The sequence below is a fragment of the Pteronotus mesoamericanus genome, unplaced genomic scaffold (genome assembly GCF_021234165.1).
Source record: "Pteronotus mesoamericanus isolate MK-2021 breed Mesoamerican mustached bat unplaced genomic scaffold, CSHL_Meso_final scaffold_21, whole genome shotgun sequence".
Taxonomy (NCBI): Eukaryota; Metazoa; Chordata; class Mammalia; order Chiroptera; family Mormoopidae; genus Pteronotus; species Pteronotus mesoamericanus.
Genome location: NW_026555310.1, coordinates 16,033,632 through 16,055,363, shown reverse-complemented (window position 1 = coordinate 16,055,363; position 21,732 = coordinate 16,033,632). Strand labels below are relative to the sequence as shown.

At 41.8% G+C, this 21,732-nt stretch overlaps 1 protein-coding gene across 2 annotated transcripts in view; it reads right to left on the bottom strand.

Annotated features, from left to right (window-relative positions):
• TMTC1 (transmembrane O-mannosyltransferase targeting cadherins 1) overlaps positions 1–21,355 on the bottom strand; it is a 239,540-nt gene extending 218,185 nt beyond the window's left edge. For both annotated transcript variants that reach the window (XM_054591287.1, XM_054591288.1), the window contains exons 1-2: positions 20,876–21,355; positions 1,888–2,065 (exon numbers count right to left, since the gene is read on the bottom strand). In XM_054591287.1, the coding sequence (XP_054447262.1) occupies positions 1,888–2,065; positions 20,876–21,180 (483 nt within the window). In that variant the 5' untranslated portion in view covers positions 21,181–21,355. The remainder of the gene's footprint in view (positions 1–1,887; positions 2,066–20,875) is intronic.
• Between the last annotated feature and the right edge of the window lie 377 nt (positions 21,356–21,732).

Genomic DNA, 21,732 nt, shown 5'->3' with positions numbered 1-21,732 from the left:
CGGAAGCATGCCGCATCAGTTCAGGACGTAGCTTTCATCTTTTTAGATGGTTCACAGAAATGGGAGTAGAACTAGCCATGTTATGACAGTGACATAATTCTCTGAACACCAAAGTTATCTGCAAAAATCATAGTGACCTATCATTTTACATACTGTTTAATGATCTACTAGCCGACAACTCAGTCGGGTCCTCGTTTATTTGGCTGAAAGCAAATAATTTAAGCACACCCAGCACTGGAGGTACCTGTCATTAGAGCCATTCGCTTTCATAGTTTCTCAGAAGTACAGAAAAAAGGCTTTGCCCAGACTTTTCAAAGGACTATTACTTATGCCTCACAGTCTTCCACTTAGAGGCAACTTGTTCAGTCTAAGATATTCAGAAAGGGCTGGAAAACTCACCTTTAATAATGTAATATTTTAATAAAATGACTTTTTTCCCTTAATCACTCTAAATACATTTTTTGTCAAAACCTTGGGCTTACAGAGTTAGAATTTTGTTTGTGGAAAGTGTCCATCTTACAGCCTAAAACCAGTCCTCATCATCAAACCAATTGGCCAAATCAAATTTCTTATGTCAGTTCAAATGAACACATTATTATGCATCCCCATGACAGCCACCTCACTTCTGAATTCAGAACTTCAACACAGGCTGCCATGCCCTCCTCCCAATGCCATGCTCTATTCTTCACAGGATTTGTATTTTATAAGACAGAAAGATAAGAAGCCTTACTTTGGGCTTATGATGCCTTAATTGAAGGGGATTTTGCTGACAATAATATATCAAATTGTTTGTTGCTTTAAGAAAAAGAAAGAAACATCAATGTGTTGTTTCACTTACATATGCACTCATTGGTTGACTCTTGTACATGTCCTGACCAAGGCCAAATCACAACCTTGGCGTATTGGGAGGAGCTACTCTAACCAACTGAGCTACCTGCCCAGGGCTCAAATTGTTTCTTTGTAAGTGCCTTGGCAGTTTGTGCACCTGGTGCATAGTAAATTTCTGATGTACGGGAGACATTTCTTCTTCTTCTTCTTTTTTAAATTAGTGAAGAGCAATTGAAAGGGGAAGAGGGAAAGGAGAATTGACTTAACACCTTTACCCCAGGTGTGTTCTCAGGCAGATTAACTTTAGGAAAAGTGTCCAGATGCAAGTTGAGGCTCTAGAAACACTTGTTTTAAAACTGGGGTGCCCATGTCTTCCTTGGAAAGTCTTCATCTACCCCTAGCAATAAATATAAAATAAAGCAACTATAGCCATTGAGATGTGAAACAAGGTAACTTGATAATGCCATCTTGGGGCATGATTAAATCAGTATTTTAAAGAGAACCAGAGATCTAAGCTTTTTAACTTTATAAATGCATTTCTCATCTTCCACAAAATAATGACACTTCAAATTGGATAATTTGAAAAACTATGGGTTAGTCTCCTAAGTCTGTCTTTCTAACTTGAATGTCAGTCTAACTTTTTATAACCCTTCTCCCAACACTTACAGTTATGCATTGTAAATATTACAAATATAAAGCAGAGTGAGAAAAGGTAAGATATAAATGTAGAGCAGTAACAATGACTCAGCATGATAAGTATCTCAAAATTTCCCTTGCTGTTTAAAGTGCATTAGGGCTTAAATTTCCTGTAAATAAAAAAGGGTGGCCATTCATTACTATCTGTAATAATAACAGTCGTTATTTTAGAAAGCAATTAAATCCTGGAGGTGCAATAAAGACCATTTGAACACTCAAAAAGAAAAGTTGTCAAGCAGAATGATTTATATATAAAGATAAACACCTTAGTAGAGCCTTAAATTAAGACGGTTTTGAAAGGAAATAAAAAGATCAGTTTAGCTTTTTTTTGTTCTGATTTCATTGACTTCCACTGACACTTACCGCCTCAGTATGAATTGGATGCACAGCAAAAAGCAACGCCGTAACAAAAGCAAGTCCACGATTCTTGAAGACAGTTTTGTCACACGTGTACATCAGCACAAGAGTCACTAGGCAGTGCAAAATTACATTTACTGCATGAAAGTAAAATGGGTTCATGCCAGTCAAAAATATGTTTAGCCTGTAACAAAAAGACAAAAACAATTAGCTACAAACATACATAAGCACAAAGAAATCAGAGAGAATCCAACATCTTAAAAAGTAAGCTTATTCAAATAATTACTTTTACTTATTTTTTTTTAAATTTTAAAAGATTTTATTTGTTTTTAGAGAGGGGAAAAGAGGGAGAAAGAGAGAGAGAGAAACATCCATGTGTGGTTGCCTCTTGTGCACCTACTACTGGGGACCTGGCCCGCAACCCGTGCATGTGCCCTGACTGGGAATTGAACCAGCAACCATTTGGTTCGCAGGCTTGCATTCAGTCCACTGAGCCATAGCAGCTAGATCTCAAATAATTATTTTTAAATGAGTCCCAACCTCAGGCTCCTCAACATATTTGAGGATCACTTTTTTCCTATCTCTGAATTTCCCTGTCTGCAGCAATCATGGCAAATATAACACAATATTATTTCAGAAAACTTTGTGATCTCACTGAGAGGGTGGGCTGATGGATGAACTTATTTCCCTCTTCATGGCTAATGTAAACACACCGGTAACACTCTTGCTTCACTGCAGGTACTTCCTAAGCAGCTGAGTGTTCAAAGGCAAGTCCACAGTGCCGTAAGTCAGAGCCACAGCCAGTGGAGATAAGAAAGACACCACAGGAGTGTGACTGTGGTCACAGCTGGAACAAAACCAGACATAAAGGTGTTCTCTCCCATGGGGCCACAGGAACCAAATTTCCAGATTATGCACCAGAAACCAGCATTACTCGCCACCCCACATGCTATTTCCAGCTGCAGCTGAATTGAAAAGTATGAGCAAAAGCATAGCATTTCCTGCTGTTGCAAAGGGTGACAGTGTCTTCCTTTTTTATGGCCAAGTAGTATTCTTTTGTGTATATGTACCAGAGTTGGTTTATCCACTTATCTACTAATGGACACTTGGGCTGCTTCCATATCTTGGCTATTATAAATAACACTTCAATGAACATGGGTTGCTTATGTTCTCTCGAATGTTTTGGGTTTCTTCAAATACATTCTCAGCAGTGGGGTTGCTAAATCAAAAGGCACATCCATCTTTAATTTTTGGAGGTCTCTCCATACTGTTTTCCAAAGCGGCTGCATCAATCTGCATTCCCACCAACAGTGCAAAAGGGTTCCCCTTTCTCCATATCCTCGCCAGCACTTGTTCGTTGACTTAGTGATGATATAGCCATTCTGACTGGTGTGAGGCAATATCTCATTGTAGTTTTAATTTGCACAATTGGAGCATATTATGCTAAGTGAAATAAGACAGACAAAGACAAATACCATGTGATTTCATTCATATGTGGAATCTAATGAACACACTGAACTAACAAGGAAAATAGAGACAGACTTATAGAGAGCAGGCTGACAGCTCTAGGGGTTAAGGATGGAGGGATTGAGCAAAAAGGAAAAAGAACTCATAGACGTGGACAGGAGTGTGATGACTGAGGGGTTAGAGGTGTAAGGAGGATAAATGGTAATGGAAAAATAGATTAAAAAATAAAATTAAATTAAATTAAATTAAAAAACAAAATAAAATAAAGGGGGGAAAAGCATAGCATTTCAGGATTTGTATTAAATGTTTCCTAACATAAACTCCCACAGATCTCAGAATTTGAATTCCAAGATCATGAAAAAAAAAAAGAGAGAGAGAACCACAATGAGAAGGGGAATTTACTGTTCAACATCTTAAAAAATACTTTCCTGAGATAGAAATGCAGAATGGAGAGACTTTAAAAGGTTGCCTTAAATTTAACAGCAGAGCATAATGTCCCCAACTGATTCTGCAGGGTTAGAGACAAAGTCTTACAGGGTATGGTTCCTTTGTGAGGGGGGCGCATACACCCTAAGTGGTATTGCCCATAGTTGTCTATATGTCAAGAAATTTCTCCAAAACAGCAATCTCATGTCTTTATTTTCCTGTCCTTGACCGGCTTCTTACAGAAGCACATCCTCCTTGCCAAAGCAATCCTGAATGTGAACGTTAATGTTAGTGATGACACACGCATATTCTAAATATTGAATTTGATGCACGTGCAGCTTTAACCTACAGAAATTTAAACATTTCAAGCTTTATTTGGACGCATGAATCTAAATGTCATAGTTACTAATCGACTCCGTTTTCATTCCCACTGAAGTAATCGTGGTCCTAACTAAGCTTAGAAAAATGAATTGCTGCATGGGATCTATGTACAGGGCTCTGACGCCAGCCGCGCTGGCAGACCCATGAGTCCGCACACCCCTCAGAATCCCTAAGACAGGAGCCCGGTGTGAAATAACTCACCCAAAGAGAAAGAGGAACCAGCAGTGAACTAGGGGGCTGTCAGGTGCAACTGAAAAAGGGACAACAGTGTCCCATGACAATATAAGAGAACCCACACATGGCGAGAGAGCTGCTGGAAATCAGAAAGCCAGGGATGGAGGAGCTGTGACGGGCGAAACCAAGTCCCCATCCTCAGACAACTCAGGTGCAATTCCCTAAGAGCCCAGCCTCCTGAGGTAGATTATACACTGTTTTCACGTCATCAGGCTGAGATTTCCAAACCAACTAAGCCATTAACTTAACATTCATGAAGAACTGCGAGTTTGCGAGAAAACAGGCCATCTCACATTCGGTTAGGGCATTTCCAAACTGGAGCAGGGATGTCCAACTTTTGGTGTCCTTGGGACACACTGGAAGAAGAAGAGGTGTCTTGGGCCACACATTAAATACACAAACACTAAGGAAAACTGATGAGCAAAGGTTTTAAGTGAATTTATGATTTTGTGTTGGGCTGCATTCATAGCCATCCTGGGCCGCAGACAGTCCATGAGATATGGGTTGGACACCCCTGGTTGTCACTATGTACCAAAGGCTTTAAAAAATACATACCCTTTGACCAAAACTTCCACTTCCAGAAATTCTCCATAAAGAAATAACCAGAAAAGTATTTAAGTATACATATACACATATATGTAATATTATGACATAATAAGAAATATATACTTTGTTCTTCATCCTGACTCCTGGTCAGAGATTCGAAAACCTTTATCATTTCCTAGGCAAAAAAGGTGCTAGGAGCATCTTTTGTTCCAACATTTGGTCTCTGTCCCTGGTTCCTGGCACAGAGCTCCTAAAACCCTTGTAACTTCCTAAGTGATAGGAGCACTAGGAGCATCTTTTGTTGCAATGTTTGGTCTCTGCCCTGGTTCTTGACACAGAGGTCCTAAATCCCTGGAATTCCTTGGGTGACAGGCATGTCTTTTATTCTAAGGTGACCCTTGATCGACTCCTGGATAGCTTCAAGATTGGGGCTGGTCACCAGAAAGACCAAGCCATGATTAGATTGGAAATTTCAGCCCTACACCCCATCCTCCAGGATAGCAAGAGGGGTTGGAGATAGAGTTAATAATTAATTATGTCTACATGATGGAGCTTCCATAAGAATCCCTGAACTACAGGGTTCAGAGAGCTTCCAGGCTGGTGAATGCATCCAAATGACAAGAGGGTCCAGCACCCCAACTCGAAGGAGACAGATTCTTTTGTGCTTTGGACTCTCCAGAACTTACCCAATGTACCTTTTCATCTGGTTGTTTACCCTCTATCATACCCTTTGTTATATAATTAACAGTAAACATAAGTGTCTCCCTGAGTTCTGTGAGCCATCATAGGGAGTTATTTATTGAACCTGAGGAGTAGCCATGGGAATTCCCGATTCATAGGCAAGTTGAACAAAATATAAGTAACCTAAGGACCCAATACTTACGGGTGACATTGATATGGGCGCAGTGTTGTGGGACTGAGCCATTAATCTGGGGGATCTGAGGCTAATTTCAGATAGACAGTGTCAGAATTAAATTGAAATGTTGTACACTCAGCTGGTGTCAGAGAATTGGTCAGTGTGTTGGAGTAAACCAACATACCTTGTGTCAGAAGTATTGTGTGAGTAGAGGAAGAAATAGTAGTATTCTTTTCAATGTACAAGGACACATCTCACTGTTAGTTATAAAAATGGCGATGAAGAGAAAGCAAGGCATCTAATAAGCCAAATTCCTGATGTGTCTAACTATTCCCTCTGATCATACTGTAGATCATAACTTGGGATTACAAAAAACTGCACTGGTTTTAAAAGAGGGACAAGAGGCTTGTTATTTTTCTAAAGTATTCGTTATCCAACCATTTAAAAAGTAAAAAAAGTATCATTAAAGGTAGTGTTATTATTACTATATCACCACACTTTTATGGGTTACTTAAAATAGAGTCCCTTCCTGTTCTAAAAATGACATAAAATGGTAGGCATGAGCTGCCTTTATGGTCTACATGTACCATGTCTGAAAATGCACAGGTGTCATCTGTAGAGATTATTATTTCTGGAAATGGGTTAGGACAGAGTGTCTGGTATTTTAAGCAAATTCAATTAGATCCCAAAATATAAAAATAAATTGCTGAATGGGGAACCCCTGCGGTAATAAGGTAATGCTATGAAAGCATCTCACATGGTACCTAACACTGGTGAATCTAACCTTTGAAAATCACCTAAAAATCTAGAGTTTGGAGGGTTCCCCAAAAGAAGGAGAGTGAATTTTCCAAACTATAAACAAGAGCGTTTGAAACAAAATGTTAACAAAATTTTAGAACTTATCCTTTTTGTGAGCTCTGGGAAAAAAAATCTCTGATTTTGAGAACTAATATGGGTTCACAAAAAGGAGGATTAATTGATCAACCTCATATTTTAATAGGACAGAGAATGTGAGAGACACAGCACATCTTTATTTTAACAAAGGCATTTACAAAATCTTTCAGACTCTCCTTGCATGCAAGATAGAATAAGATAGATTTATAGCTAACACAAAGAGTGGTGAATAATAAATCGATGCCTCCTTGGATGGAGACCTCCAGTGTACATCACAGGATTCTGATATTATCTCTGGTCTGTCCAATAGTTTTATCAAAGACTTAAATGAATCTACCAGTGGTGTCCAATCTGTGGCCTGTAGGCCACATGCGGCTCAGGGTGTCTATGAATGCGGCCCAATGCAAAATCGTAAATTTACTTAAAATGTTATGAGTTTTTTTGTGATTTTGTGTGACAATGTATTTAATGTGTGGCCCAAGACAACCCTTCTTTCAGTGTGGCCCAGAGATGCCAAAAGGCTGGACAGCCCTCAGCTTGCAGGAGGTCTGTAACTGGGAAGAATTACTGTACTGGGAGGCTGACTGATGAAGAATCACAAGGAGTTTATGCCTGAATTTGTTTAACCATTTAAAAAGTATTAATTCTAATACAGAATATGGGTAAGAGTAAAGATCCACATTTGGACATAAAAAAAAAACCAACAAAATACTTGCAAATCAGATTAAAACTCTACACATGGTATTGTCCAGAAGCTGTTGGTTTGCCCTAAACTCAAAGAGTTACTGTATGTGGAATAGCAAAACAGAACAAACTACCAATAGCAGGGCAGGGAAGTACATAAGTCAAACTATTTTTCATTTCAGTTCATTCCAACAGATAGTTACTGAGTGCCTACTACATGTCAGGTATGATGTGGGGCCCAGAGATACAAAGACATAGCACCTGTTACCAAAGAGTTAACAGCATAGTGAGAGAAAGAGAGGCACTTCAACAGATAATGAATGGTTAGTTTAAAAATTCTGGCAGTGGGAACACCTACCAGGTGCAAAGATAGGAAAGGGAGAGGTGTTCTACCTGCAGGCAGGAGTGGGAAGGTGAGTGGTATCCGATGTGAGACAGAAGCCCCTTAGAGTGCCGTTTAAATGCAGAAGCACCTTTACAGGAGAGCTACAGATGCTAGAGGGATGGGAGGGTCTCAAAGTGATATCACAGGAAGGTAAATTTGAGGAAATCTGGGATGCTCAGCCTAGAGAACAATGAGAGAAATGATACCAAGTTCTCCAGCGGAAAGGATCTTTGCCATACTTAGGGTTATGTCGCCAGTGACAAGCACAATGCGTGGTTCATGGATGTCACACAATAAGTTTTATACATGAATGGAAGGAAGTTGGAATGAAATGAGTGAATGAATGAATGAATGGGTGAATGAATGAAATATTGAAGCAATGTACTTATTCTAAGTAGCTCCAAGAGGGGGAATTATGATGCAATAACAATGTTGCAAACACACTGCCCAAGAGCTTAGCTGGCAAATTGTTTTGTTCACCCATACACATTTTCTCTTTTTAAATGCCAACATTTTTAAGTAGGCTGTTTCATGTAAAAATTTCCAGCTTCTCTTCGAATATCAGACTTGGCAACTCTGGGCCTACATGGCTGCGGGGAAATATTTGGGTGCCCATTTAGATGGAACAAGAAGTCGCAGTTTGCCACAGTGCTTGCCAACCACTAAGAGGCAGACTTCAGCTCAAAGACAGAATATCTGAAACTAAAATAGGTATTGGATAAGCACAAATGTCCATACAGAAGCATAACAGACTACCTTAAACACCATCAAAAAACAACAGTCTCTCAAGTTCCACATCACCCTGAATGTACCTCCATTATAGCATTTACTCAATTTTCTTCAACTCTTTTACTATATTCTCCAAATATTGTAAGCATTTTTCATGCATTGTAAGAAATTAATTTCTTTTCATCACTGTATCCATCACACTTAGCACACAGTAGATTCTAAATGAAAGTTTACTGAATGAACAAATAGAACTTAAAATAACTTGGAAGTTGTAAAAGATCACCTTTCCCTTCCAATGATACTATCCCTTTTTTATTTGATTTAACCTCTATTTCTCCTTTAAAGCTAGGCCAATCAACAGAAAATAAAATATTTTTTTCTGAAATAATCTTAATAATCATGTTTGGCTGGTTGAAAGCCTTCCAGATTTTGTCAGATAGGAACGCAAAAAGCCCCTTCTCCTTCTGAACTCCTCTGTCTCCTTGTAAAACTTCTCAGGTGGAGCCATACTGAGCTCACAGCAATCAGAGGGGACCAGTTCTCAGGAAAGGTCACAGGGTCACACAGTTGGGCACCCAAAAAGTCTCAGGAGGAGGGATGGGGAGGGGAGAAGAGCGAGCCTTTGGCTTACCCTCTGTCTCCTCACACTCTCACAGCCCAGAGCTCTAGATAATGCTTGTTCCACTCTTCTAATTTTCTTCTTTGAAAATTAGCTCTGGTTCAGAAAAACAAAAACAAGCTGTATCCCAGGAAGAGAGTTCTAGTAGGGACCACAGGAGGGTTTTTCCTCAAGGGGACTCCCCACTCCACCTCAGTCAGACAGCTCTACCTTCAAGAAACTGTCCAAGGTTTGGAAAAGGCACAAGAGGTCATGACTCTCTATTGAGAAAGAGCCCTGAACCTGAATTTTTTAAAAAAGATTTCATTTATTCATTTTTAGAGAGGGGAAGGGAGGGAGAAAGAGAGGGAGAGAAACATCAATGTATGGTTGCCTCTTAAGCGCCCCCTACTGGGGACTTGGCCTGCAACCCAGGTATGTGTGCTGACTGGGAATCTAACTAGCGACCCTCTAGTTGGCAAGCTGGCACTCAAACCACTGAGCCACACCAGCCAGGGTTGAACCTGAAGTTTTTCTGTTATACAGATCAAGCAATATTTAAGAGGACTAAGGTCTACTTCACCCCCTAGGATAACAAAACTAATTAGCCACTACCAATGATCCCTGTGGGTCAAAACATTCCGATTACCACTGTGTGCCTATGGCCTTCATGGTAATGCACTCACCTCTCTTTGGCAGCAGAGCTCTGCAGCTTGGCCTCTGGCACTCCAGGACCCCATCACCCCACTGAAGCCAGAAAGCCCACCTCATTGGCAGCATCTCCCACATCACACTTTACATTCAGAAGAGAGTTAATGCAAAGCTTCTCAAAGTTGCTGGTGCTCCCTCACCAATTCATTTCTCAATGTTTTTGTGAAGGGAAATCACCTGACCCTCTCAAGTGATAGAGAGATGGTTGGCATGTGTTTGCAGGCAGCATGTGATAAATGATGCATCCTAACATTCCTATCTCAATGAGCTTTGGGATTCCTTTCTCTACATTATGGTATCTCAACTTCATTAAATACAGGTTTCCATTGAGTCCCAGAGGTTCCCAGGATTCTGAATCGCCTGGTATGGTAGCCACAATTGCTGATTCCCTGATCTCATCCCAAGACATTCTTAGTCAGTAGATCTAAAATGGGGCCCAGAGATGTGCCCCAAGTGAGCCAGTGACTCAAGACAGGCGATGCTCATAACAGAGACACAGGTCTCACAGCTTAAGGGAAGGTTACATATGGTTACCACGCTTTCCAGAAAAATCAAGTTTTCTCAATAATAACACATACAATCTTTTCCAGTAACAATTACAAACCAGGGAAAAGAGAAAAATTAAATGTATATCTTATCATCTGTCTTTGCTGTCTCACATGATAGGTTCTCCAATACTTCCCTGGTAAGTTTCCATAGCTCAATACTAAACACACAGTATATTCTCCTGTCTTTCTCTATCACCGTTCATTTTTCTTCTTCACATCTCTTGCTATCACCACTCTCTCAAATGCTTGCAAGTGGTTTCCATAGTCCTCTTAGATCATTCAACCAATAAATAAAAACATCTGGTTCTTCTCATTTTTCCTCTAAAGCAATCTCTTTGGCCCTTAATCATTTTGGTTGCTCTTCTTCTGCATTCTCTTCAGTACCAGGAACAAATCAGCATATCGTCATCACTTAACATTGCTAGAGAACCAAAGGATGTGGCTCACAGGCACTGTTGCAAACAACAGGGTGGAGGAGAGATTGGTGTTCTGAGGCAAAAGCAAAATTCATGGTTTTTGTTTGAGCTCAAGATATCACATTTCCTACTGGCTACGAGGAAGTTATAGGGAGGAAACAGAGGCAGGGGAGCCAGTCATGAGAGACCACAGCCCATGCAATGGGCAGTTATGGTCCCTGTTATCATATAAGTACTCAGACTAACACCTACATCAAAGAAAGAGTGAGAAAAGTGAGGAGAGGAAGATCAGTAATCATATCTAGAAGATAGCAAGTCCCAGAAGAAAATCTTCAGAAAGAGAGGAAGCAAATAATGAAAATTAACAGATCAACACCAGGTTACTTAAGTGTAACTCCAAGTTGTCAATTTTTAGCATTTTTTTTTTCCTTAAAAGCTTTATGTTTGGTGGAGTTCCTGGATGCAATGCAACTTTGACATTGACTTCCCAGAGTTTGTGCAGATTTCAGTTGAGGACAAAATCCTGTGCAAGACTCCCCTCACCTCAGACACCAGCTGCAACTTCAATGGCCCCGAAGCCACCTGCATGTCTGACAAACTGGCCACAAATTCAGGGGTTCCTACAACGCCCTCAGATTCAGTCATTTGCTTAGAAAACAACTTAGAGAATTAAGGAAAATACTATACTTAAGATTATAGTTTTATTATTAAAAACACAAATCAAAACCAGTCTTAAAAAAAGACTCAGGGAGTGAGGCCCTGGGAGAGTCCTAAAAAGATACCTCCCACGTCTTCAAAAACATCATCCTCTCTGAATACTGATGTAAGATTACCAACCAGGGAAGCTCAACAAAGTTTCAGTGTTGAGTTTTTAATTGAGGCTGTATTCCATAGGCCGATTGATCCCATCATTGGCCATGTGAGTGGACTCAGTCTCCAGCACCCCTTTCCCTTCCAGGAGATTAGAAGGTAGGGCTGATATGGGACTTTAAGTCTCAACTCTCTAATCTCCCGACTGATTTTTCTAGCATGGCCAGCCCCACTCTGGAACCATCGGCAGGCCTGCCATGAGTTGGCTCCTCTGTAGCGCACACTCGGATGTGGCCCCTGGGCCCCACCATGACCAAGGGACGCACTCCTATCATTCCGGAAATTCCAAGGTTTGGAATCTCCTTCCAAGGAACCTGGGACAAAGACCAGACAAATTCTTTATTGAATAAAACTCAGAGACAGGAAGTCACAGTCATCATAGTTCCTTTGAGAAAGTAATTTTGGGTCCTTAGAGTCCATTTGATAGAACCGGACATGATAATTCACGTCTACCTCATTGACTGGAAAAGAGGACCGTCGCTTATAGACAACAGAACTCTGGCATGGATGGCCTTTAGTCCCCTGAGAGCAGGGTGTGGAAAGAGCCCCATGTAATTCTGGGATTTGGCTCAGGAGGTTCAGCTGCTGCGTCCAGCCTTACGCTGCAGAGCAAGAACCCAACGACCATCACATTTCACAAGGCCAGGCAAGAGGCGTTTGATCCAAAAATGCTAAAGATCCTGCCCTGGCTGATGTGGACCAGGGGATTGAGTGGCAGCCTGCGGACCAAAAGGTCGCACCGGTTCGATTTCCAGCCGCAGCACATGCCTGGGTTGTGGCCCAGGTCCCCAGCTGGGGGCGTGAGAGAGGCAGCTCATTGATGTACTTCTCAAAAGTGCCAAAGGTCCTCAATCTCTGCAGGCACAGTCCCAGCCGGTTACAACAGAGAGCCGCATCACCCCTTTCGGACTCAAAGCTGCCTCTTTACCTCTCAGCAAGCACGACCCACTGGAACCATCTGTGTGTGCCCTGGAAATTCCTTGTCTGCCTCCACTTTTCTCTTTGACAGAAGAAGATAAATATGGCAAATAAGCCAAGAAATAAGACAAGCAGATTTTTTTCTCTACATTATAAAGGTGTAGCCTTATCTCAATATTTACCTCAAGAAGTCAAGTATTCACCAAAATGAAGAATTCATTTTTAACAGCAATTTATCAAGCCCGTACTTTGCATGCCAGATTCTGTTCTAGGTGCTAAGGATGCACCTCATGCAGCTCCCATGGTGGTGGAAGGAAATAAAAACCAACAATAACTATATGATGCCAGGGAGCAGAGAGGGCTACTAAGGCAAAGAGGGTAAGAGAGGAAGGATGAAACGTGGAGGAATGCCTGCTATTTTAGATCGGGTAGCCAGGGAAGGGCTCTATGCTAAAGTGACGTTTAAACAGAAACTGAAGATGGAGAGAGAGCAAGAATGCACAGATCTGGGAGAGAGCACTCCAGGAAGAAGAAACAAGTGCAAAGGCCTGGTAGCAGCATGTTCGGCCCGTATAAGGAACAGGAATGTTGCCCATAGCATGCTGACGTAGATAGAATGCAGCGGATAGATTAGAGGTCAGAGAGGCAGCCAGAGGTCAGGTCAGCAGGGCTTCATAGAACGGAAACTATTTCTTATCATTTGGAAAAGGAACACTGCCATTATTTTGGCATGATCAAGCATTCCTCACTTCCCTTTGTAAGTAGAATGACTACACATTCAAAGTTAAAAAAAAAAAAATGAATTGCAGCTCCAAAGGAAGATAAAAAAGATACTTGTTGATTGGAAAAAGAAAAACAAAAACAAAAAAAAAGACTGCGTCAAATGATGTTCTCCAAACCTTCATTCAGAAACTCATCTACAAAAACTCTCATGCATCACAAATATATTCCTCTCATTTTCTATCCCTCCTACACTACCAGATACAGTCTAAAGCTTATCTTACATCTAAAGCATATTCTAACAGGCAACAATCAACCTTCTCCACCTGGTGTTTCTACAATAACCATAGCTCAGCATGAAATTTTCAGAAGCCATTTACTAAATTTTTCTCTAGAAAATCTTTTTTCCTCCAGTCATATTTTTCCTTGGCCTTATCCATCACTGAACATCCTAGACAACCTACTCAAACACCCTGAACAATCTTACCTTGTCTCCTATCACAGACTTAGAAAACAAACTTAGCAGTCTTATAGCAGTAACCCATCTTAAAATGAATTCCCATACAGGTCAAATAAAAAGAAACAGAGCCGAAGGAACATGCCACCGTTTCTTTTAGGTTTTGGGCAGAAACAAAAGCTGATTTTCATGGTTGGCAAATCATTTGTGACCAAAAGATGCAAACTGCTGCAAAAAAAACCTCAAAAATGTCTCAAGATCCAAACATGAAAATTTGCAAATCCTTACAGCTGCACTTATTAAGATATACTATTATCTTTAACTCTGACATTTTAAACCACCCACTTTCACTCTTTTGGTTTATATTCCCATCAGAAGCATTCAACAGAATAAAACTTCATAGTAAACTAGTAGAATACTATGATCAAATAGCCTAAACACAGAGAGAGAGTTTAAGATCTTTTAATTTGCCTTAACTTCCCCATCTTTAAAATGGAAAAGCCATTTGTTCTTCCTTGTCACAGGAAGATTTGATTGCTTCCTGATATGTAATAGCACTGTTAATAATCCAGCAGGAGCTTCTTCTCAAAAAGAAGGGGCTAAGGAAGAAATAAAATATAAAAGCTAAACACCGTTTAGATAAATCAAGGCCATTTTTCAAGGTTGGGGTCCTAGGCATCATGGGTTTGGTTTTGTGTCAACTCAGCATCTACAGAGTGTGTTTCTCTTAATTCCAGAGATAAAAACAGGTCATGGCCAGTGAAGGATAAAGAAGCAAAATAAAAAAGGTTACTGCTCCAGATTAACTTTTCACAGATGTTTTGATTTTGCTCTACAGTGGTCCAAAAATATTCCTGTGTGCTCTTGGAAATGATCTTATGAAAAGGCTGCATATAAAATTGGACCAGAAACAGAAATTCATTAGAATTCTAAATTCACTTCAAGGAGCAAAAAAATATGACCATTTGTGTCGGTTAAGGTTTGACCAGAGAAGCGGAACCATGGGAATGATACAGCAGAGGGGATTTTGTCTAGAGATTTGACCTTTCATAATTGTGGGAGCCGGTTAAATAGCCTCTGAAAGGCGGCTATTTCTGTGTCTGTAATAGAAATGGAAAGCCAGTAGGCATTGGGAAGGGAGGCTGGATGCACTTGAAGGAAGGGAAAGGATGAGCTGGAACCCATGAAGATGAACTAGAATACACCTCTACTTCTCAAAACCTCTAAGGCTCCAAATGTAATGATGCAAGTGGCTTGCAAACAGTCTGGCATCCTTTCCCACAGAGCTGCACACTCACCTGCACCTTGATTCCAAATAGCTAAGGGAGATCTAGAGAGTTCTGGGGAGCTGTGGATCCAGCTTGAACTGCACACCAAAGGGCAGGTTAGCCATCGTGTCTAAGCTGCAATTACCCCAAAACCTACACCAACCTTCTGAGTGGGAACATGGCCACCTCACTTTCACTTTCTAAATCTCTAAAAAATTTCTTTTGTGTCTAACTCTAACCCAGGATAACACAGGAAAGGAATTTCCAGGAAACACAGTTCCGGTTTAGCTAAAACAAAGGTCACCACATCTTGATAAGCTGCCTTCCCCCAACAATGGTAAACAAAGACACCATGATAATCCATTTCTTCATTTCAAAGTCAGCCAATTTCTTATTTGAGAAAAACTGTGAGTAGTATGTTTCTATAAAAGAAAGCACCTCTATAATAACAAGCATGATGCATCTTTACCTATTTATTTATTGTTTATGCTTAGGGAATTTCTAGCTCTCCATATGTGCAACATTCATTCACTGAATCAAACATAATATAGTACTTTTAATTTTAAAAAAATAGGTTTGAGTTTTGCACTGGGAAAGGCCCTATGAAGAGGATGCAAAGACCAGCTATAGAGTGTGAGAAAATATTTGCCAAGCACATATCTGCCAAAGGACGTGCACTTACACTATACTAAGAAGTACACCATGACCTTGTGCATCTTGTCACTAGGATGCTAAGATGGTTCAACATACACAGATCAACTAAGGTGATACACCACATTTATTTATTTACAAAATAAAAATCACATGCTCCTGATAAATAGATGCCAGAAAAAAAGACAAAATTCAACACCTTGTAATGTTAAAAGACTTTCAACAAACTAGGCTTTGAGAGAATTTACCTCAACATAATAAAGGACACTGATGAAAAGCTCACAGCTTACATCATACTCAACAGTGAAAAATGGAAGCTTTTCCTGTAAGATCAGGAACAAAGCAAGAATGCCCACATACGTCACTTCTATTCGTCATATTCATCATCGTACTAGAAGTCCTAACCAGAGCAATGGGCAAGAAAAAGGAATAAAAGACATCTAAATCCGAAAGTAAAATTACGTCTGTTCACAGATGACATGATCTTATATGTAGAAAACCCTAAAGACTCCACCAAGAAACAATTAGAAATAATACATGAATTCAGTAAAGTTGCATGATAAAAATTCAACATTAAAAATTCAGCTGCATTTCAATACATTAATAAACTATCCAAAATTAAGAAAACAATTCCACTTACTATAGTATCAAAAAGAATAAAATACACTTAAGAATAAACTTAGCCAGTCCTGGCCAGGTAGCTCATTATGTTGGAGTGTCATCCCATACACCAAAAAGCTGCAGTTTCGATTCTCAATCAGGGCACATAACTAGGTTGCAGGTTCGATCCCCGATTGGGATGTGTACAGGAGGCAATCTATCAATGTTTCTCTCTCTTATTGATGTTTCTCTCTCTCTCTCTCTCCCCCTACATCCATAAATATAGTCTTAGCTGAGGATTAGAAAAAAACAATAAACTTAGACAAAGAGGTGAACAACTTGTACACTTAATACCACAAATCACTGATTCTAGAAATTAAAGAAGACATAAATAAATGGAATGACATCCCATGTTCAAGGATGGAAGGTTTAATAATGTTAAAATGCTTGTACTACCCAAAGCCATCTATAGATTCAATGTAATCCCTAAAAAAATCCCAACAGCATTTCTTACAAATATTGGGAAAAAAATCATAAATTTCATACTGAACCAAAAAAAACCCTGGATATGCAAAAAAGAACAATGCTGGAGGCCTCACACTTCCATATTTCAAAATCTATTCCAAAGCTACAGTAATTAAAACAGTATGGTAATGGCATAAAAAACAGACATATAGACCAAAGGAAAAGAACCAAGAGCCCAGAAATCAACCTATGCATATTGGGTCAAATGATCTTCAACAAGGGTGTTAAGAATACACAATGCAGAAAGGAGAGTCTCTTCAATAAACGGAATTGAGAAAATGTCCACACACAAAAGAATGAACTGGAACCCATATCTTATACCATACATAAAAATCAACTCAAAATGCATTAAAATTTTAAATCTAAAACCTGGAACTGTAAAACTCCTAGAAGAAAAACAAAGAGGGGGAAACTTCATGATATTAGGCTTGGCAATGGTTTTTTAGATATGTCATCAAAAGTACAAAGCAAAATTAGACAAGGGAGACTACATCAAATTAAACAGCTCTGCATAGCGAAGGAAACAATCAACAGAGCAAAAAGGCAACCTATGGAGTGGGAGAAAATATCTGCAAGCCATATATCTGATATGTTATTAATATCTAAAATATACAAGAAACTCTTACAACTCAAAGCAAAAACAAAGCACAAAAACAGATAAACTCATTTGGAAATGGGTTATGTTCCTTCACCCGAAGGACATAAGTAGACATTTCTCCAAAGAACAGATACAAATGGCCAACAGGCATAGGAAAAAGTGACAAACATCACTAATTATCAAAACCTAATCATGCAAATCAAAACCACAATGAGATATTACCATACACTTGTTGTGATGGCTTTTATTAAAAAAAGAAGAAGAAGAAGAAGGTAACAAGTGTTGGCTTGGTAGAGATGTGCAAAAATTGGAATCCCTGTACACAATTGGCAGGTACGTAAAATGGTGCAACCACTATGGCAAACAGGTTAGAGGTTCCTCAAACAATTAAAAATATGATTATGATATGACCCAGCAATCCTACTTCCAGGTATATATCCAAGTGAATTGAAATCAGAATCTTGAAGAGATACGTGTACCTCCATGTTCATTGCAGCATTATTCACAACCACCAAGATATAAATACAACCGAAGTGTCCAATGTCAGATGAATGGACAAAGAAAATTGGTATATGCATACAATGGGGTATTCAGCCTTTAAAAAACAGAAGGGAATCCTGCCATATGTGACAACATAGATGAACCTGGAGGACGCTATGCTGAGTAAAGTCTGCCATTAGTGTAAGTCCACTTATGTGGTATCAAAAATAGTCTAACCTGTAGAAACAGATCAGAAAATGGTAGTTGCCAAGGGTCAGGAGAGAGAGCAGTCGCTGTTCAACAGATAGTTTCAATTATTCAAGAGAAATGTGTTAGATCTACCATACAACATTGTGCCTATATTTAACCATGCTGTATTGTACACTTAAAAATGATAGATCAGGTACTAAGTATTCTTACCAGAATAAAAATATGTAAAATTTTTTAAATAATTTTAAATTCTCAAAGATTTTTGCTCAAACAGGCCTAACTTAAGATAGAGTTAAAATAATTTTCACATATTTAAAAGGCCCCTTAATGTTTTTACCAATTACCTAAAATAAAAATCATAAGGAACTAATCTACGTAAAGTGTCTAGGCCAATGCTTGGTTCACACTGAAGAGTCGGTAAGTGTGATTTTCTGTCCTTCCTTGCAACCATCTTTAGAGTTGTATGGGTCTAGCATGGTTTATGTCATCCCTTATACATGCCCAGATTTATGCTACTGCATTAGTGGTGCAGTTTCACCTCAAGGGACTGTGTTCTAAGGAAAAGTCCAGGTCCCATTTAAATCAACTCCTGTGAGTACAGGAAGATTAGTTCACTCTTTCTGAAGAGGCACCCCACCCTTTCCAATTAGTGCTCTGTTGCACCCTAGATTTGCAATTCAATCTTCTCGAAATTTTTTTTAAGATTTTATTGTTTTTATTTTATTTTTAGAGAGGGGAAGGGAGGGAGGGAAAGAAACATCAATGTGTGGTTGCCTTGCGAGCGCCCCCTACTGGATACCTGGCCCACAACCCAGGCATGTGCCCTGACTGGGAATCCAACTGGTGACCCTTTGGTTCACAAGCCAGCGCTCAATCCACTGAGTCACACCAGCCAGGGCTCAAAGGAAATGCTTTCGAAAGCATACGTTATATAGCCAGTAAGACACGCCTATCCAAAGAGCAATGCATCTTTAGATACCAAGCTGCTTTTTATAACCAGTGATTACAAGAGTTGTCCCCTGCTCCCCAACTCTCCTTCCCCTTTGCCCCTGTTCTGCTATATCCCTGCTAACTTTCCTCTTCAGTGGCCTTGCTTCATTTTCTACTCCCTTCCTCCCTCCTTTTTCTGCCCCTGCCAACTACTGCATTAATTAAAAATAAAGTAAAATACAATACAATACAATAAAACTTTTTAGATAGTCAGAAGTGAAAACACTCTTCCTCACCCTCCACCAATCTGGCAGAAGCATTTGACATTGACCTTTTTAAATGGAAAAATACTCAGAACAGGGACCTAGACAGTCTCCATGGTTATTGTAAGTCGAGCACACCTCAAGCTGTGAGCTTCAGCATCTTAAATTAACCAACAACCCTCACTGAAATAAATGAAAAAGCGGGTCAATCTAAAGTTAAACATTTATATCTGTGCCATCGAAGGATATTTTTAAGACACATTTGGAAAACTAAAAGTACTGAGCAACTCAGTAGCTGGAAGCCAGGGCAACGTCTCTGGACCGCTGGCTCTGATGACTTAGGAAAGAAAACCATAGCAACGGGCCACAATTCAAGGGCTTCAAACTTTCAGCTGAAACCCAGACTACTTTCCAAGAGGACAAATGTTTATAAAATAGTCTCTTCCGAGTCAAATGTGCAATTTCCTCACCCTCCTTAAAACATTAAACTTTCAATGGAAAGAATTAAGTCAAAAAGCCCGTGAATTGTTGCCAATTGCTACGGTTCCCTTTTCTAAGTCATCAGAGCCACCTGTCAAGAGACCCTGGCCTCCAGGCCAGGACAGGCTTTTCAAACTGTCTCAAATAATCATTAACGTAAAGACGGGTTCATATTACACCCGTTTAAAAAGGCTTAAAACGCTGAAGATACTGAACATTATTTCAACAGTTTTATCTGACACATTATAAACTTAAATGCTGAGCCAAATTATAAGGGGTTGAGTCAAGCTCATGATGTATGAGAGCACTTCCCTCAAACCAGCCCTTCTCCCCCTTCCATCTGAAGCTAGTCCTCTTTTAAATTCAAGAAAATTCTCCGCCCCACGAAACTCAGGAGTTCTCTCGGGTCCCTTTACACTTTATTTACACCAGAAATGCTGAATCATGACTCCGCGGTTGTAAAAGAAAAACTAGTTGGTCTGGGATGCCAGGACCCCCAGCGGATCCCACCACGTTTCTGCATTCCTTTGCTTTGCACCTTTTAAAGTCGAAATCGGGGTCCTTTCCGCAGACTGGAGAGGTTCCGGGAGCGTGCAGGTCCAGAGAGAGCCTCTCTGCCCGCTCTCCTGCTCCTCCCCAAAACTCAAGCAGCCCTGGCAGCTCAAGGCTCCCGCCTCGTCTCCTCGGCACGCGACCCCGAAGGAACCAAATACGCTCCCCAACTGCAAAGCTGCAGAACAGCCTCCGAGAAATTCCCAACTTGGAAGCATCACCACCACCACCACCATCCGTTCGGAGCTCCTTGGGCCCGCACTGGTCTCACTTGACCACGTTCCGACTGGGGTCGGGGGTGCGGAGACAGCTCCTCCAACCCCGCTCCCAGCCCTAGCCCGCCGAGAGCGCAGACTCTTGAGAAACTCGATCCCAACTCCCAAGCCCGCGCCTCCCCGACCGCCTGGGAGCCCAGAGAAGCGGGGCCGAGGTCCACGGAGCAGAGTGGCGCGGACGGCCTCGAGAGGAGGGAGGCGTTGAGGGGAAGGGGCAGCAAGAAAAGAAACGCCCCCCAAGCCAGTCCTGCAACTTCTCCCAGCCCGGGGTGGGGAAGTGAAGGGAAACGGCAATGGCTGCGAGCGCGAGGTGAGGACTCACTTGAAGGTGAGGACGCAGAGCGGCCGGTAGGACTTGTGGCTGGTGTTCTCGGCCATGCCCTTGCCCCAGAAGTCGTTGGTGAAGATGCTCCAGCGGAGTGGGGTGCCGGGCCGCAAGTCGGGGTTGTTCACGATCGCCCACACGTCGTCGTGCACGAACTCGCCCTGCAGGGAGCGGCCGTAGCACAAGCAGCTCGCCCCGGCCAGCAGTGCCGCCGCACCGGCCGGCGCGAGTCCGCAGTCCCGCCGCCGGGAGGGCGCGCGGTCCTCTCCGCCGCCGCCTCGGGCAGAGCTTGTCACCACCATTGCGCCGCCACCGCTGCCCTGGTCTCTCCTGGGCGTCTGGCATCCTCCCCGGCCGGGGCCCCGGCGGTGCACGGCGGCTGCCTGGAGGTGGGCTCGGGCATGATGCGGCCACTGAACCTGCCGCTGGCGCCCCGCGCTCCGCCGCCGCCTGTGCCTCCGAGTTGGCCCAGCTGCAAATAAACAGCAGTCCCCCCGCCTCCCCTGGCCATCGCCACCTCCTCCGCCCCACTGCGCATGCCCCGCTCGCTCCAGTCTCCACCACCACCCCCCCATCCCGGGACTAGAGCCGCTTCCCCACGCACACCCCAGCACCCGCCGCCCGCGCCGGGCTAGCCGCCGCGGTCTGTCCCCGGGCGCTGCGTCTCTCGGCGGCGAGAGTTCGCGCGCAGGTGGAGCGGCGGTCGCGGCGCAGAGCTGCCCGCGTTCCCGCCTGCCCTGCCCCTAGGATTCCCCCCATCCTTTTTCTTCCACTCCCCGAACGGGGCTGAGGACCTCATATGGCAAGAACCTCCGTCCCAGGGCCACCGCGGGCTTAGCTGGGATGCGGCCTGA